Source organism: Bombyx mori, chromosome 13, assembly GCF_030269925.1.
Source record: "Bombyx mori chromosome 13, ASM3026992v2".
Lineage (NCBI taxonomy): Eukaryota > Metazoa > Arthropoda > Insecta > Lepidoptera > Bombycidae > Bombyx > Bombyx mori.
In genome coordinates this window covers 9,207,305-9,225,061 of record NC_085119.1, presented here as the reverse complement: position 1 = coordinate 9,225,061, position 17,757 = coordinate 9,207,305, and the positions used below count along the sequence as shown (strand labels likewise).

Below are 17,757 nucleotides of genomic sequence, written 5' to 3'. Positions count from 1 at the left end.
AACAATTAGTCTCATAGTTTAAATTACATAAAAAGACACATGAAGATAGAACGACATGACCACTAATAATTAAGCTATTGTGTAATTTCCGTAAATAGGAATGAGATCACGATAGAGTCACTAAAATACTAAGTATTCATAGTCTAGATATTAATAACCATCGTTGAATTACATTTTTTAATTACCGATTATACACGAAATGATGTTAATATTTATTAGAATTTCCCTTATATTTTATTATAAAAATAACATACTTTGCTACTTAAATAGAAACCAAAGAATAGGATTAAATTGATTCTTTTATTAGTTAGGTATCTGTGTTCTTAAATTTAGTATTGTTTTCGATGACTACATAACCAGTTTGAGACGGAATATACCTACCTACTTCTTTACTAAAATAAAAATCTCATATTTCTCTTTGTACAACGTTCGCTAGAAGTAATAGTGTTCTGTGACAACAAAAAAATAGGTACCTTGTGTGTTCCAAATTCTACAAGCGGCAAACAGTTTCTATGTTATTCTTATTCTATTTCTATTGGTGTTGCGTTGTATGTAATAAACGGTGCGACAAGACTCGAGATTCGTAGGCGAGTAAATAATGACCGTGGCCCCAATCTATTAAAGAGCCATGTCTTTCATTCTAAACATAATAAAACGAATATTATAAATATTTTGTACCAAAAGCTATTTGTGGTATTTTCATACTATTTGGTTTCAGATTCAAGATGCCAAGATAGGCAGGGATATTTCAAACAACAGAAAGTCTCAAAAACATGGAAAAAATGATAAATAAGAATCTCATCACCTTAAAATGCGTCCTCTTCTGTTTTCTCTCAGGTAATTAAGTAGCATATTATCAAATTACTAATGTTATACGATCTTATGAATATGTAAATTACTACCGCGACACTAGTGAAAGTGGTAAGTATTTTGGTCGTACTCATATATAGCTTAATATTTACATATTACAGTCGTTGATATTAGGCAAATGTTTGGCCAATCGAGAGCGTCGCTGATTAAAACAACAGATGTCTATATGGTTATGCTGGCTGTAATATATTCACCGCTCAAACTCACTTGGTAAAAGCATAATTTCTAAAGTTTGGAGAGAGGGTTAAAATTGAAATTGAATCGAAAATGGAAATTACATGATAATGAATACATTATTGATTAACATCTAGAGCAGGCAGTATATCGTACGTGATAATTAGCGTCAAATATAATAGGTATACTAGGTACTAGGTATAACAGGTAGTAGGTACTCAATTTAATAGGTTTTATAATAGGTACTTTAATTTTTTTCGATTTTCACATGAATTTCACGTATGCTAGTACCTACCTAATGTATTGCCACAATATGTTATCTTTGTTGAAGTTGGTCATCATTCTATCTACCTAAAATTAAAATAGTAGACTTCTAACTATCGTACAAAAATTGTTGCAATATATCGTCCAGCTGCACTCATCTTTATTAATGACGTTAAAGAAACGCAATTCAAGTTTCCATACAGGGTGCGACGTGGTTGGTTCTGGTTTTTGATACGAAGAACATTCACCTCAAACGTGTCAGTCGCTTAGAGATAGCCACACAATTACTTTATTAATTTGCACTACAGGCCATCTTAAAACACACGAATTGCAGCAACTTGATTGATGCGTCAGTTTAGGTCGTTAATCAATTCTGTTCGTTTATTACAATAAGCGAAGAGTTGTTGACAGGAAATAACAATCAAGTATTTTGTTTAGTGCGTTTGGTCTTGAAGTATTACAAGATATGATACGTAAGAATAAGTAACTATTATTTTTTGGTTTTTCGAGAGACTAATTATAATCGTTTTCAGGGGTGGGCTGCATTTTTCCCTTTCTTCCGCTGCACATGCTTTCAGTGGGATTGGATAAAGGCGAAGCTCGTTTGATTTCTGCTGTTTCACCATGCATCGCTTTGCTAGGTCCAGCTATAGTGGGACCACTTATCGACAAGTAAGTCACGTCATAATTTGTAACTAGTACTTCCTAGAATAATACGTTATAATATGTATATGGAAATCAAAAGGTCGAATCACGTTAATGGAATTAATTGAATTAGTTATTTGCGTCTAAATTACCAAAAAGCTTACGGCTCTATTGGTTTTAAATGATTACCTTAACCTTTGCAAACATAATGCCTCAGAAATACAGATGATAGATAATAGGGCTGTAACTATAGCTCAAGAAGGCGGAGTTCGTATACCCGTATCATTTGAACGTTAGTAGTAGACTATTAAAATTAAAATCGTTTAACTAATTGTACGTTGATTGCTGTAAGGCAACAGATGGTTGAAGGGTACTTTTTTCTGTAATGAATATATTCTGCATTTCAATAAAAGCATGTTATTGATATTTCATTACTTTTTTTGTAAATCAGATTATCAGTAGGCAGGGGATCGACGGGCGGAAGCGCTGGTAACAGCGGATCAGGTCGACTACTGCGCATCGTAACAGCAACATGCCTTATACTCAGTACTATCTTCTATTCTTTACTTCTCACTGTACCATACACGGAAAGACATGAGGTAGGTACCTTTTATTCAAGTTTTTTTTTACAAATTTATATTGCTTAATCGATTCATACCATTATTTGGAGGTTTAGTCAGTTCCTGGTATGTCAGGGCGGTTAATTTATTAATTATGATATCACTACATAGTATAAAACAAAGTCGCTTTCTCTGTCCCTATATCCCTATGTATGCTTAAATCTTTAAAACTACGCAACGGATTTTGATGCGGTTTTTTAATAGATAGAGTGATTGAAGAGAAAAGGTTTATAAGTATAATAACATCCATTAAATAGTGGAGAAATCAATAATAAATTACAGTTTCCGAAGCGAAGCGAGAGCGGGTCGCTAGTTTACCTATACAGTAAAGTCTTCTTACAAATTAAGTCAAACCAAACCTTTGTACGGAATTATTGATACTCGTAAATTCGAATATAAAACTTAGCCATCAAGCACATATAACTTCACTGTTTTTAGTGCAACGGAGTTATCAATTTTCTTGCGCAATATCTGAGACCAATGCACTATAAGAGGTATCTATCGTCCTAGCTCCAGGGTATCTAAAACGACTATACTAGTTACATAAAGTGAAGATATAAGAACGGGTAGTGACCACGGATAGATATGATTTGTCTATTCGTAGCTTCCTAACCGCGGTCTTCAGCTTACCCGTGATCAAGGTGCTGGTAACAAAACGAAAATATTGGAAAATGAAAACTGAAATCGTTATAAGAACTTATTAAAAACAGTGTATATAAATTTGACTTTGATCAACGCGAAAGTTGGAAACAATTTATCACATTTTCTTATCATTTATTTTGACACGTAAAGTAGCAAACAAACAAAATATTCGTTTTATATTGAGTAAAATAAAGATAGAACAAATTATCTGTGAAATATTACTCAAACAACATTGTATTCCCACAGGCTCGTCGGCCTCAAGTTCTGTTCATGTGTAATGCGGACAGCGCGTACGTCATGCAAGAAGTTTGCAAAGAGGACATGCGTTGCAATCGTTGGTCAGGTGAGAAGGTACGTTAGAATCAAGTCTATTAAATTACCTTATATTTATCTATTCTTTGCAAAGGACGTAAGCACATGAAAATATATTTTTTAAATTGGTGCCTTGAGTAATCGAACTTTGGTAAAATTGTCGTTTTTAATTTAATATTATCATTAGTCAGGAGTACTAGCAGTTGGATCTTGTGAATACGGCTGCGCTGATCCGAACATGACTTGGATCCGCCAGCCATTCACCACCACGTCGACAACCACTACGTTAAGACCCATGTACAACACACTGGTTAACGCTTCGGTAAGTCGCAAAGAGTTCTCTTACGAAACTAAATATATACACAGAAAACGTTTATTTTCTTCTCTTTTCAGCCGTTATTATTTATGCCTGTACCTTTATTCAAAGTAAACTGGCTGCATGTGAATTATAACTAATGGCCGAAAAGACAGCCTTCGGGGTCTAAAGATAAGACGGCTAATGCACTTGTGTCAATGGTGTGACTATGACCACGTTCTAATTCCGCGGGCAGTTATAAATTATCTAAAGATAAACGTAGGTATTTAGCACGTTTCCGCAAACGTTATCCATGCTGAAAGAATAACATCGTGTAATTAAAATCAAACCCACCTAAATTATGAATATGTGTATTACTACTATATACACCCTGTATCATAAGGTCCCACGAGTAATTAGGTACGAACTTTATTTTTATTTCTGTCACGAAGCAATAATGTATTCTAGTTTGAAAGCTGGGAGCCGTTACACAATATAATTGAGACTTCGATACCACGTCTCAAAGTATCCTACGCTAACAACAGATGAGCTATGTTCGTTTACCAATGTATGCTATAAAAGTGGATTTCAACTTAAAATAACATTTTATCGTACACATGATGAATCCATTCATATATTTTCTAATTAAAATTAAATTATAATTAAAATAAAAAATAAAAAATAAAACTGGTGGTAGGACCTCTTGTGAGTCCGCGCGGGTAGGTACCACCACCCTGCCTATTTCTACCGTGAAGCAGTAATGCGTTTCGGTTTAAAGGGTAGGGCAGTCGTTGTAACTATACTTGAGACCTTAGAACTTATGTCTCAAGATGGGTGGCGCATTTACGTTGTAGATGTCTATGGGCTCCAGCAACCACTTAACACCAGGTGGGCTGTGAGCTCGTCCAACCATCGAAGCAATAAAAATAAAAAATTTAAACAAGTTTTAAAAATTAAATTTTCGAACTGAATTCGCCGGTTTATAGTGTTAGCGTTGTAGTTATAGCTATGCTTGTCATTTTTAGGACACTATAATCGAATAACGAAAACAGAAACCGTTATTAATTTCGTCATGACCGTTTATTCATGTTTTACACCTACAGAACTATGAACACTTCGATGGTAGTTAGCTTTTTGTTATCACATCCATTTATGTTTTAAGACCGTTAGCATAGAAAATGATTTGTGGAGATAATAACTATTAGGCATGTAATGAAAATTAATTTATAATTATAATAATAATGACGTTTCTTTATGAGCTCTTTTATTAAAACTAATAATTTCTGATAAATGCGCTGATAAAAGTTGGTTACGGATCTCTTTACTGTGCGTCATCGGACATGTACTTTTTCTCGTCGAACCCGTCGCGTCGGTCGCGACGAAGAGTTCGGCGAGTAAACTAACCCATAGACACAGCTCACTGCGTTTCTCGCCGGATCTTCTCAATGGGTCGCGTTTCCGATTCGGTGGTAGATTCTGCGAAGCACTGCTCTTGCTAGAGCCAGTGTTAGCAACAACTCCTGGTTTACCTGGTCCAACCTACACGCTAGGGTAACACTGATATAGCCTCTCAAGGCTATCAGCATCGGTAGAAGAAAAAAAAACATATATTTGTCCGATTGTTATATTTTTAATTTTCGAAACACAGGCACAGACAAATGGCTCCGTTGACGAAGCCGCTCGTGAGAAAACTCACTTCGATTTAAACCCGCCTCACCTGTGTTACAACGGTGAATGTAATGTCTACATGCAACATGTTGCACGTCTGCGTATCCCGTTGTCCTTGATCGCGCCGGATCCGCCCGAGGACAACTCTACTGCTGACTCTAACTGGTGCACTTATCAGACAGGTTTGTCTGCAATGATTTCGTCATCTTAAATGTTTTTCGAAATAAAATGAGATATGTAAAATGGTAGTCGAACAATTTGAGCAAATCTTGTGGACACGTTTAAAATCTGAGTTCATTTCAGCTGGTCCATCAAAGTGCTTGGTTCCGCCAGAACGATTAGCTGAGATGAACCAAGACGATGATTGCACCCCGGCAGTAAGGTGTCAAGTCCTTGACCCATACGATGAACCTGATGGTGTCTTAGCGGATGCTGAATGTAGACTTGTAATAGGAGATCCAACTTCATCATTTTGGGCTTATTTTATTCTCAGGTATATAATTATTAGTTAAGATTTAAAATCTAATGCACGCCTTGCTAAAGCATGACAGTTATAAATACAACAATGCCATTTGAAATTCATTGAAATCAATTGTAAATTGATTCATTCATTCAAACGATTCATTATAATACAATAAATAATGAATCACCTCCGTTGTTTTTCCTATTTCCTGAGATAATCTATTCATGTACCTACTCACTCACATTGTTTTGTTTTCTTTTGTTTATGTACTCGTTGAATTTATTAGGTACGATGTCAATTCTAAACGTATATATATACCCATTCATTTTCTGTTTATTTAATACATAATATTAACATTTATGGTCTCTACAAAATTAATGGGAAAATAATTTTCAGATCTATCGCAGACATATGGCCGACTGCCGCATTAGCCCTACTCAGTACAGCGTGTGTGATAGCAACTCGCGAGACCTCGTTGGGTCGAGGTGACGTTGGCAGACAAATCGCCTTCGGTACACTGGGACTGGCTATCTTCCCGCCGCTGGCCGGACTAGCCGCTGATCAAATGCCCGACACCCCATATCTTGTTCCGTTTATTCTACACGCAATCTTCATGATATTGGCTGCCTTAATATTAGTATTTGACAGGTGCGTAATTTATTTATTTATTTATTTACCGCACGGGTGGGTACCACCACCCCGCCTATTTCTGCCCTGAAGCAGTAATGCGTTTCGGTTTGATGGGTGGGGTAGCTGTTCTATACTGAGACCTTAGAACTTATATCTCAAGGTGGGTGGCGCATTTACATTGTAAATGTCTATGGGCTCCAGTAACCACTTAACACCAGGTGGGCTGTGAGCTCGTCCACCGATCTAAGCAATAAAAAAAAACTTTATTTCAGTTTTTTTTAAATCATAACATTTTGTTAGTAAGAATTAAATATGAAGATAATAATTAAATAAGATAACAATGTTTGCAGATCCTAAAATAGTTACATTGCAGTTGTGATAAATTAGTGAAATTCATAAAATTATTAAACGTTCGCGCCATCACTATTAGGTATATTGGGAAAGTAGGCTAAATATTTATTAAGCCAGTAAGATTTATTTTACATTTAATTTTGAATACGTATATTTCTGTCATTCTTTGTTTTCCTGTTCGTTGTGGATTGATATTCATACATTTATCACTTTTGGAAATAAGGAATCGTTAACGCTTAACAGCTGGTGTGCGAATCGTTTTTTAATACGGATATGTTCCATATTCAACCCGGATTGATTCAGAAATTCATTAATTTTCAGATTTATGTTAATATAATTTTGAACTAATAATCAATATTGTTCAGTAGTTTTACTCAATATAGTTTACATAGGCTGTATCAGGTTTTTTTTGTCACGACTTTTTAGTGAATTCCCCTCCCCGGTATCATTAATTGCTGTTTTCTGAACGCTATCACATGTCTATGTTAGGCAGGGGCGCGGTTCCCTGTTAAAGCCATTTGATACACGCGACAGCGGATCGACACTATTTTTCGCAACGAAATCGTTCGTGGGTCTTATATTAAGTGTATTATTATCTACAGACATCGGTTTAGGTGGGAAAAAAATCGATTGAACAGTTTTAAAATTACAGATAAATAATAAGCATGACTTTATGAATTTATCTAATAACTAGCTGACTTCGTAATTCCTCAATCGCTAAATAAAAAACCTAAACTTTTGTATAAAATAAACTTAAAACAAACAAAAAGAATCCGTCCGACAGGGGACACATCAAAGGGAAAACAAAATTGTTATTTTTATTTAATTCCGAGCATATGAAAATATTTATCTACCTTAAACCTTCTCTGGACTTCCACAAATAATTCAACATCAAAATTAGCTAAATCGGTCCAGGCGTTCTCGAGTTTTAACGAGACTAACGAACAGCAATTCATTTTTATATATATAGATATAGATAAAACGTGAATTTTGATTCGGTACAGTCACATGCCACTATCGACGCCGGAATGGTGGTGGCACACGGCGACAGGAGTGTTGGCCCTGCCCATGAATGTGGTGCGCCGGTATGGAGCCGAGACTGCTGCAGTTTTTGTTGTGGTAGCTCTACTGGGCATTCTGTGGAGCGGCATCGACGCATATCTTCCGTGGTAGGTTCACAGCACAGCACGATATTACTTCTTTTCCATCCATTTATTTATATTTATAGAATACATTAGAAAATAATAAATAAAGAAAAATAGACATTCATTACTGGTGGTAGGACCTCTTGTGAGTCCGCGCGGGTAGGTACCACCACCCTCTCCATTTCTGCCGTGAAGCAGTAATACGTTTCGGTTTGAAGGGTAGGGCTGCCGTTGTAACTGTAACTATACTTGAGACCTTAGAACCTATATCTCAAGGTGGGTGGCGCATTTACGTTGTAGATGTCTATGGGCTCCAGTAACCACTTAACACCACCAGATGGGCTGTGAGCTCGTCCACCCATCTAAGCAATAAAAAAAAATTAAAAAAGTACAGTTTTCCAATCACTAATAGGTACCTGTTCATACAATTCAAGTTACGTAAGTAACACGCAGTTTCAGAGATGTCAAAAACAACGATACCTTTGTACTCAGATAGGACATGGCGTCTAAATGTTCCTTTAAAACAATGGATCTTACGCCCTTTAGCCGGTACGTGATTACTACGTGGCCGACATATACCAAATTGTATCAAGACGGACTTACATAACCTACCACCAGTTCAAAATTCTATTTCTTTTTTTCTACCTACTTTCTATTTTTAGGACCGTTGAGGAGATGAACGGCACATATACTGAAGTGGGGTTGACGCTGACCGCGGGCGCACTTCCAGCCGTGCCGGCGCTCTGGTGGGCCGAAGCACTTGTAGACTACATTGGACACTCCAATGTATTCATCTTAGCTTTTACATTTTACGGACTTCGATACACTGGTACGTGTCTTTGTAACACGCGTCAGCCGCAAAACTGCGCTTTTAACAGATTTAAGTTTGGGTCATGCGAAACAGCTTAAAATTTCCCTCATGATACAGTTACTATCAATGCATCCGTAAACGTATGAAGACAACTTTGGAACATTACTTCACGTAATAATAACTCCCTTATCGTGGTCACCGCTAACTACACCATCGACTTTGCTCATGTAGCGTCAAAAACCGTCGTTGCCCAAGACGTTTTGATCCAAATGATACTGCGCGTTGCTCGTCACTATCGTGGCTCTGACATACAGACAAAAACCACAAGTCACCATACTCTTAAACTGTTCGATGTCCATAACACCATCCTGCTGAATTTTCATCTGACTGTTTCAATGTGTCGTCATTTTAATTCGGTAAATGTACTCGGCCTCTCTTGAGGGCGTTCGGACAGTTGTTAGCAACTCCCACCCCTCGTAGCTGAGCCAGAGATCGCCTACCCATTCTGGTAAAGCCGGAGAGGTATCCAAGCCTTGGGTCTGTTCTAAAAGTCACAATTTGGATTGATAGTAGGTAAGACCATGAGCTATTAATGTTATTTGAAAATATCAATTTTCCCCGTAAATATATAAAGATATTTATTATCTAGACGGATGAACAAGCTCACTTCGCAATTACTGTTAAGTAACTGCCGGAACACAAATAATCTTAATGCCACACAATGTTAAAACCGTCACCCAACAGTAGGATAGAAGGAAGGAAGGTGGCCCGAAGGCCTTTCCTGTTTCACCAGGACAGGTGAACGAGTGCGGAAATATTTAACGGGCTGGTCTTTTTGACTAGGTTTCAAGTCGAACTCAACGAGTACGATTACTAGGGTCCCTTATGTGTAGCAGAAGCAGTATTAGAACTGCAGGCGTCTAGTAAGAGTGTTAATGGTTCCGTAAGCATATTCTTAGGGCATCAACGACGACTGGCTCTTGAGTGAGCTCGTTCCATGGAGTAGTCAGCAGCAGCCATGATGAGGCGATTAGCTCGTTGCATCACCATATCGAAGTAGTGTTCCGACGCTGACTTCAGATGTTTCCTGATAGATTCGAGGCCACCACCCATCTTGATTGATGACAACCACATGTACCTAGTCGGGTCATAAGTAGGTATTGTCACACAGTAAAAACTTTTCTTTTAGAATGCTGGCCACAAAAAAGTTTATTGAATTCGAATTTCGAATTGTTCATGAAAATAAAAATGTATACTTTTATAATTTTTACTAATTTTTAAATATGGAGTGGACGCTTAAAGAAGACCGTGTTGCAGTTATTGCGTTGCATCGTTGCGGTTACGCGCCAATTCAAATTTTTAACATACTGAAAAATTTGAATATAACCAAAAGATTCGTTTATCGTACCATCAAACGATACAATGAAGACTCTAGTGTAGATGACAGGTCAAGAAGTGGTCGCCCTCGGTCTGTTAGGACTCCAGCAGTGATAAAAGCTGTGAAGGCGCGAATTCAAAGAAATCCCAAACGTAAGCAGAAACTGTTGGCCCTTCAGATGGGGTTAAGCAGAACCACGGTGAAAAGGGTGATAAATGAAGACTTAGGGCTTCGGGCATATCGAAGAAAAACAGGACATCGTTTGAATGTTCGTCTAATGGACCTGAGACTGAAGAGATGCCGCGCTTTGCTGAAGCGGTACGCGGGAAAAAAATATCGGGAAATTCTTTTTTCGGATGAAAAAATTTTTACCGTAGAAGAGAGCTACAACAAACAAAATGATAAGGTGTACGCACACAGTAGTGAAGAAGCGAGCAACCGTATTCCGCGTGTCCAACGAGGTCATTTTCCATCCTCGCTCATGGTATGGTTGGGAGTTTCTTATTGGGGCTTAACAGAGGTACATTTTTGTGAGAAAGGTGTAAAAACGAATGCAGTTGTGTATTAAAATACAGTCCTGACGAACCTTGTGGAACCTGTTTCTCATACCATGTTCAATAACAGGCACTGGGTATTCCAACAAGATTCGGCGCCAGCTCATAGAGCGAAGAGCACACAAGACTGGCTGGCGGCGCGTGAAATCGACTTCATCCGGCACGAAGACTGGCCCTCCTCCAGTCCAGATTTGAATCCGTTAGATTACAAGATATGGCAACACTTGGAGGAAAAGGCGTGCTCAAAGCCTCATCCCAATTCGGAGTCACTCAAGACATCCTTGATTAAGGCAGCCGCCGATATTGACATGGACCTCGTTCGTGCTGCGATAGACGACTGGCCGCGCAGATTGAAGGCCTGTATTCAAAATCACGGAGGTCATTTTGAATAAACTTTAGTGTCATAAGAATCTATGTTTTGTTAAGTTCATTTTGGTATATGAATGGTTACATAATGAATAAACTTGTTTCAATTATTTTACATTAAACATGTGACAGAATTTATGACCTGACTAGGTATTTGGTAAAAATTACAGGTTTAGCTAGCAGTAATGAATACAGTTTGGTGGCAGTCTGTGAAATATTGGAAGTGTTTACACTTAGTTTGGTTTGGGTGACTGCAATACTATACTTCCGTCACTTGATTCCTCGCAAGTACACTACTACAGGACAAGCACTACCAGTCATCGCTCATTTCTGTTTAGGTAAGTAGCTACCTAAAATACCAGGATACAATAGAGGAGTATCATTACTTCTATCTTTAAAATTCCTTTAATCTAGTAACATTCATTTTGCATACGATGACTACGGACCATTTAATAAACAGAGATGGCGTTGGTTTTTTAGGACGCTGCATTGGAGCCATTATTAGTGGGATGGTGTCGTTACAGCTGCAATCTGCCCGTGTAACGTATGAAGCCCTTGGTGTAGTTTCCTTGTTGGTAGCAGCTATATATTTGACACTCTATCATTTGTTACTTGCCCCGCGATGTGCAGCTCAAGCAGTCTCTCCGCCTCAACATTTATTACAGGGTGAGTATTCATTCAATTTAATTCGATTCATTAGTCAATCTGTACATATAAATATAATTGGAGTGTCTGTTTGTAATATTAAAATAACCGCTTTTTACTACATGCATATGAATATATATACGGTACATACACCAAAATAGCATTTTTTACAATTTTTGTTTGTCTGTCTGTCTGTCTGTTTGTTCCGGCTAATCTCTGGGACGGCTGGACCGATTTTGACGGGACTTTCACTGACAGGTAGCTGATGATGTAAGGAGTAACTTAGGCTACTTTTTTTAGACTAGCTTCGCCCCGCGGCGTCACCCGCGGTACGACAATAACCGCGGGTAACATCGCGGGACTCAACTATCAATAATAAAATTTAATGTTTCCGAGGCGAAGCGAGGGCGGGTCGCTAGTATCAAATAATTTGTGAAACTTACAAACAAATGAAAATAAAGTATTTTCGATAATATCAGTCTATAAAAATATACTGTACTACTAAACCGTATTGTATGACTTTTGAATTTAATGTCATGATGAAATATCATTGTTTGTTCCGAAAGCTTCCACAGTGGATGGACTTCTTGATGCAAAAGGTAAACTAGATTTTACTGTTCCAAGTTGATTTGTTGACAAATGTATATTAATAATAAATATTCTTTCAGGACTAAATACCAACGGAGCATCGAATGGTACATATTCTCCGATGCGGGTCTACCATGAGGAGAGATCGCGCAAAGGACACTTCCGTTACTAAGTCACTACTAGTACTACACTATATACCTACCTACTCTATAACACAGTAAAAAAAATCGGTTGTCTGTAAAGTCGGTTTACTGACGATAATTGAACGTGACAACGTCATAAGAAAATACTGATGGAATGGTTTAATTTTTCAATTATTGCAATTATCGTAGCTATAAACAATTGACACCACATTCACTTTTCACTGAGCTTCATACTTGACGAAAACATGTACGCCTCAGAGCGAGGTAACGCCGCACGAGTCATGTTTTTTCGTGCGTGCAGCCGGCTCCATCGAATTATAAGACGTTGTCACGTCAAAAACAGACAAGTGTCTTTTTTTGTGTAGCGATACCGATCTTAGCATATGTACACACAAAGATTTGTCCGGGCTAACAAAATGTCATCACAGAGGTCCGACTGTATTAAGGCCCTTACCGTAGCCGCATTTAGACACAGTTAAATATTGCGCTACTATTGCCTAAATGAAGTGCTTTTTCATTTTAATTAGATAACTAGATTTGTTGTTATATATGTATAACTCAGATAATAAATTCATCTTTAAAATAAAATTATTTGTAATAATGGGTCACTTGTGGACATTTTCATGAATTTAATTATAATTATAAAAAAACCACGAGAACCGTTTATATTGTAAGTACACAATTTAAACTACTTTATTTTAAATATACACTATAATTTTAGTAATCGTGACAGCCCTACAATTATTGAGTAAAGTCTCCCAAGAGACATACTCGTCTGTTGCTTTAATTTTTAATTTTTTACATACCTATAGATTAAGTGATGCATAAAAGCATTGAAATTATTTCATAAGTGCTCTTTTTAATTTTCTATAATAATCATGCCTAGCATAATCTCTAAAATTGATGACGAAGACGAATTGTGATATCTAATAATTGTGCTTTTTTACTAATGTTCAATGTCAATTGTTTGCATTTAAATGTATTTTTTTTTATATTTTAATAAACGACCAGTCTTAAAATTGTCTTTGGATTTATTACGCCTGATCTACTGCACAAAGGGAGTTTAAAAAATTAAAAAATACAGTACCCAAAAGCAAAACAAAATTTGTTAGAATCAATTAATTATTTAATTAATTTAAAATATTCGTTTGAATATAATATTAACGTTAAATAACGAATATTATTATACGTGATTTTATTAATACCTAAATATTTTCCGCACAATCTCGAGATACTACGTCCTAAATGCAAGAATTTAAGGAGTACATAAAGTGTGTTCATGCAGTCGTCTAGTACCTACCCAAATAGTTTGTGTATCCGCTGTATTCAAGCCGAAAGCTGAACTACGGAGGCAAAAAAATTTTTGTAAGCAATAAATGTATGTAGGTATGTATGTATAGTCCATCCTATGTATTTGTATTACAATTCAATTAGTCAGTTTTTTTTTTATAGTATAATACATTATAAATAACTATTAAAGTACTGTTAATTATTAGGTTTCGATTCGTTTACAAAACTAAACAATTATCTAAAAAAAATAGTATGTATTAAAAAGAATTTTTCGTTTTACACTGCATATAAATCATTGCACGGATGCACTTACACAATTATATAAAATATCCCTCATACTAACTAATCAGACGTACTTTTTAAATTTGTTGCATAAATACTTGACCTGAAAACTCAATTCAAATATGATTTCATAGTCAACAATAAAAAAAAATACACATACAAAAGCGTATTAAGTAATTATCTAATTAATTTTAAAGTTAATTGAAAATCAAACGTTAATTAAATGCACCACACATAATCAGTGCCTACCGATTTGTGGTCGAATTTAGGGACTTCGAAAAGTTGAAAAAAAAATTCAAAGCCGTAAATCAATGGATATAAAAATATTTAATAGTGGATTTCATGATACAAGTTTAGAAACACAATTTCCTATTACGAACAAAAACACTATCTAAATCACTAATGTACTCCATGCTTCCTACCTGCCCAGTAAAAATGAAAACTAATTTAGGCTTACTGACTGACATTCACAAATACAAACACCTTTAACCCTGCGGAATCATACAGTAGCCATTTTACCCTAAAGAAAACAATATAAACATAATATGCGCAGCGCCTGTTTGTACATTACTCAAGACTACTTGTTCTGGACAGGAAGCACTTAAATGATGTCCTGCATCAGATTAATGGATCTACACATTGTCATTAGACAGGTCTTAATTACATCCGGCAGGAAGAGGATGCGGAATTGGTTCATCAGCGCTCGACATCACAAAATATTATAGATTTTGTTTTACTACACAATTAAAGTAATCACTCAGAACCAGTTTTCGAAAGAAAATAAAGAACTTTGAATTTCTAATATACGAGTTCAGTGGAAATGTTTTTGTGCGGTTAAATTTTAAGCTAAAACTACATTATACCAATGGAATTTGGCAAGTCTGACACTTGCAGGGAATTAATATTTTATTATAGAAATCACTTAGGGAATTAATATTTTATTATAGAAATCACTTATTATGACAGTAAGATTAGAATTCAACAGATTTTTGTTATGTTTTCATTATCTACAATGTCACGGACTAATTTTCAGTTACTTTTAAATATTAACTAGCCACATTTAGTGAAATTAAGAATTGTGGGGGAATTTACAAAACCGAATGTATATTATTATGTACTAATAAATTGTAATGTTATGATAAGTTACTTTTGATGCAGATACTTAATATGTACATTAATGAATAGTTTTAAAATACATTTTCGTATATGGCCAATGGTATGGCAATAACTACCATCGTGGCATATACATTAATACTTGAATACTGCTTTATAACTATGTAAGAGCTTACAAAAAAATCCATGAATTTACAAGTGCGTTTATCGAATTAAACGATTGTAATGATGTTACCGGTAAATTAATATAATTGACATCTATACTATATAACCCACGCATTTTTGCAATACGAAGCTTTTTTCCATTGTTTTTTTTTCTTGTTGAAAATGATTTTCTACTTTTTAGTTCAGCCGGCCACAAAAGTGTCTTTAATATTGCAAGCATTGGCAAGCAAATCTAAATGGAAGGAAAAACTACCTGCATAAAAAATTGCATTCTTTAAATTGTATTTGATGAAATCTCAAGATTTCATAACAAGTACTGACAGACAACCAATTTATGAATTAGCGTCCAAAACAAATTATTGCAACTTAAACCTTTTTTTCTAGCCCGCAATGTTAAACAAACAGGCGATCGATCTCGATAAAAGTGGTGGTTACACATCCACTTTATAGCCATAGACATTACGTAAATACCGTCATACCTGATAAGTCGAAGTAACAATTATTGTATTGTATAACGACTGCCTAGCACTTCAAGCCCGACCAGAATTTCTCTAATGCACCTTCTCTTCCCGATAATGTAGCTGACATTTACGCAATGATTTATGTCATTTTATGTAAACTCGCACTTTGGACACTGTTACAATACTGACGTTTTATCTAGTAATTATGGCATTATGGACGGCAGTGATCACTTTGTATCATGGGAGCCACAGCGTTTATTATTATCAAAAGTAATCAAGAAATTCGCTGATGTCTGAAGGAGCTATGACGTGTTGTTTTGGATAATTAACAGGTATCTCTGTCTGTCTGGTAACAAATTCCTTAATTTTGACGAAACACGTGTTTTATGACTTAGTCCGTCGGCTGCTTTCTTTTATGAAATGGTGTAGTTTTGCAGAATATTTTTGCTAGTTTTAACTTTTTTGGACCATATTTAGTCACTGTTGATTGAGCATTGTCACGCGAGGGTTGTGATATTAAGTCTGTATTCGGAAGATTTCGAAAACCACTATGACGGTACTTTTAGCGAATTACATTAGAGCGGTAAAGCGCTTTAACCGCAGGTGTGAATGATACGCCTAATACCTATTTCATAACAATGGTTATAAGACGTTTACTGTCTTAGGACTAAGAGGATGGGATGGTGTTAAAAAAAGTGCTTTGGTTAACTATGTGCTTGATATAATCAAAATAGACTAGAATGGGCAAAGACGCATAAAATTGGATAATATATCACTGGGAAAATATATTTTGAACCTACGAATCAAATTTTGAAATTTGAGCGTTTAGTCTTGTGAGGATAACTGACAGACTAAATAAAGGCTATTTGAAAATACTTATAGAATACCTAAAATATACGAGAAAAATAATAAGAAAAAAGGGTGGGCGCTTCGATGAGGTTAAAGTTTAAGTAAATATTCTGAATATATGTTAAATTCGTTTATACCTATTCGCATTTGTTTAATTTTTGGACGGTGTATGAACCCGCGCCTTTAATAAACTTACCAGCCATGAAAACAAAACCGGAAGATGGCCGGTAGACAATAGCTGAAGTCATGAAGTACCTCACTGTCACTGTTAATATGATAGGACAGAGGAGAAACTCAAAATGAAGTGACGTTCCCAATTTATTTCTTGTTTGTGTGTTACCTTAGGCCTAGACAGTCCGTCGTTTCAGGAGTGAATTCGAATTAATTAGTTACTCTCGCATCCTCAGACAGCATGAAAATTTTCTCGACTCAATAGATACATGATTACTTCGTCCTAAAATATGGTAGTAGTGCAATAAATATAAACGATAATTTCCTTGAATCTACTAGAGTGGCATCGAGGAAGTAACGCTTTGAAATACAACAGCAAATCCCCGCGGACGCTCAACCCTCAGACACAGTTCAGAGTTTCTCGCCTGATGTTCTTAGTGGGTTGCGAGTTCGATCCGGTGGTAGATTCTGCGAAGCACTGCCCTTGCTAGGGCTAGTGTTAGCAAATTCGTTAGGTTAGTCCCGTGAGCTCACCTACTTGCTCGGTGTACCTAGTATGACCCCTCGAGGTCACTAGAGTAGATAGGAAAAAAAAGCGGAACCTCAATAATGCTTGGAAATCTTTTTTTAGGCGTCTAGAAGCGTGCCTTGGTGTTGGACAAGCTCATACTTATAGTATTTCTTGTCGAACAAATCACTACTACGATCAGTCACGGCGAGGGTAGGTACCAGAAACGCAGACGAAGGCGAGACGCATACTATTGCATTTATTGATAGCGGTTTTTTATTAATAAGTACCTAATAATCTTTTTCGAAGATGCGCCGAAACTATGAAACTAGAAGTCAATATTCGAAATACTCG

The 17,757-nt window shown here is 36.3% G+C and overlaps 1 protein-coding gene across 4 annotated transcripts in view; it reads left to right on the top strand.

The window, feature by feature from the left end:
- LOC101739504 (uncharacterized) overlaps positions 1 to 13,583 on the top strand; it is a 32,127-nt gene extending 18,544 nt beyond the window's left edge. For 2 of the 4 annotated variants that reach the window (XM_038015161.2, XM_038015162.2), the window contains exons 2-14: positions 719 to 837; positions 1,842 to 1,980; positions 2,405 to 2,552; positions 3,462 to 3,566; positions 3,715 to 3,849; positions 5,471 to 5,672; positions 5,794 to 5,983; positions 6,350 to 6,601; positions 7,939 to 8,103; positions 8,742 to 8,908; positions 11,359 to 11,526; positions 11,669 to 11,854; positions 12,502 to 13,583. In XM_038015161.2, the coding sequence (XP_037871089.1) occupies positions 774 to 837; positions 1,842 to 1,980; positions 2,405 to 2,552; positions 3,462 to 3,566; positions 3,715 to 3,849; positions 5,471 to 5,672; positions 5,794 to 5,983; positions 6,350 to 6,601; positions 7,939 to 8,103; positions 8,742 to 8,908; positions 11,359 to 11,526; positions 11,669 to 11,854; positions 12,502 to 12,593 (2,013 nt within the window). In that variant the 5' untranslated portion in view covers positions 719 to 773 and the 3' untranslated portion in view covers positions 12,594 to 13,583. Of the gene's footprint in view, positions 1 to 718; positions 838 to 1,841; positions 1,981 to 2,404; positions 2,553 to 3,461; positions 3,567 to 3,714; positions 3,850 to 5,470; positions 5,673 to 5,793; positions 5,984 to 6,349; positions 6,602 to 7,938; positions 8,104 to 8,741; positions 8,909 to 11,358; positions 11,527 to 11,668 lie in introns of all 4 variants that reach the window. The other 2 variants (XR_009974687.1, XM_062671808.1) reach the window with 2 other exon arrangements.
- The last annotated feature ends 4,174 nt before the right edge of the window (positions 13,584 to 17,757 follow it).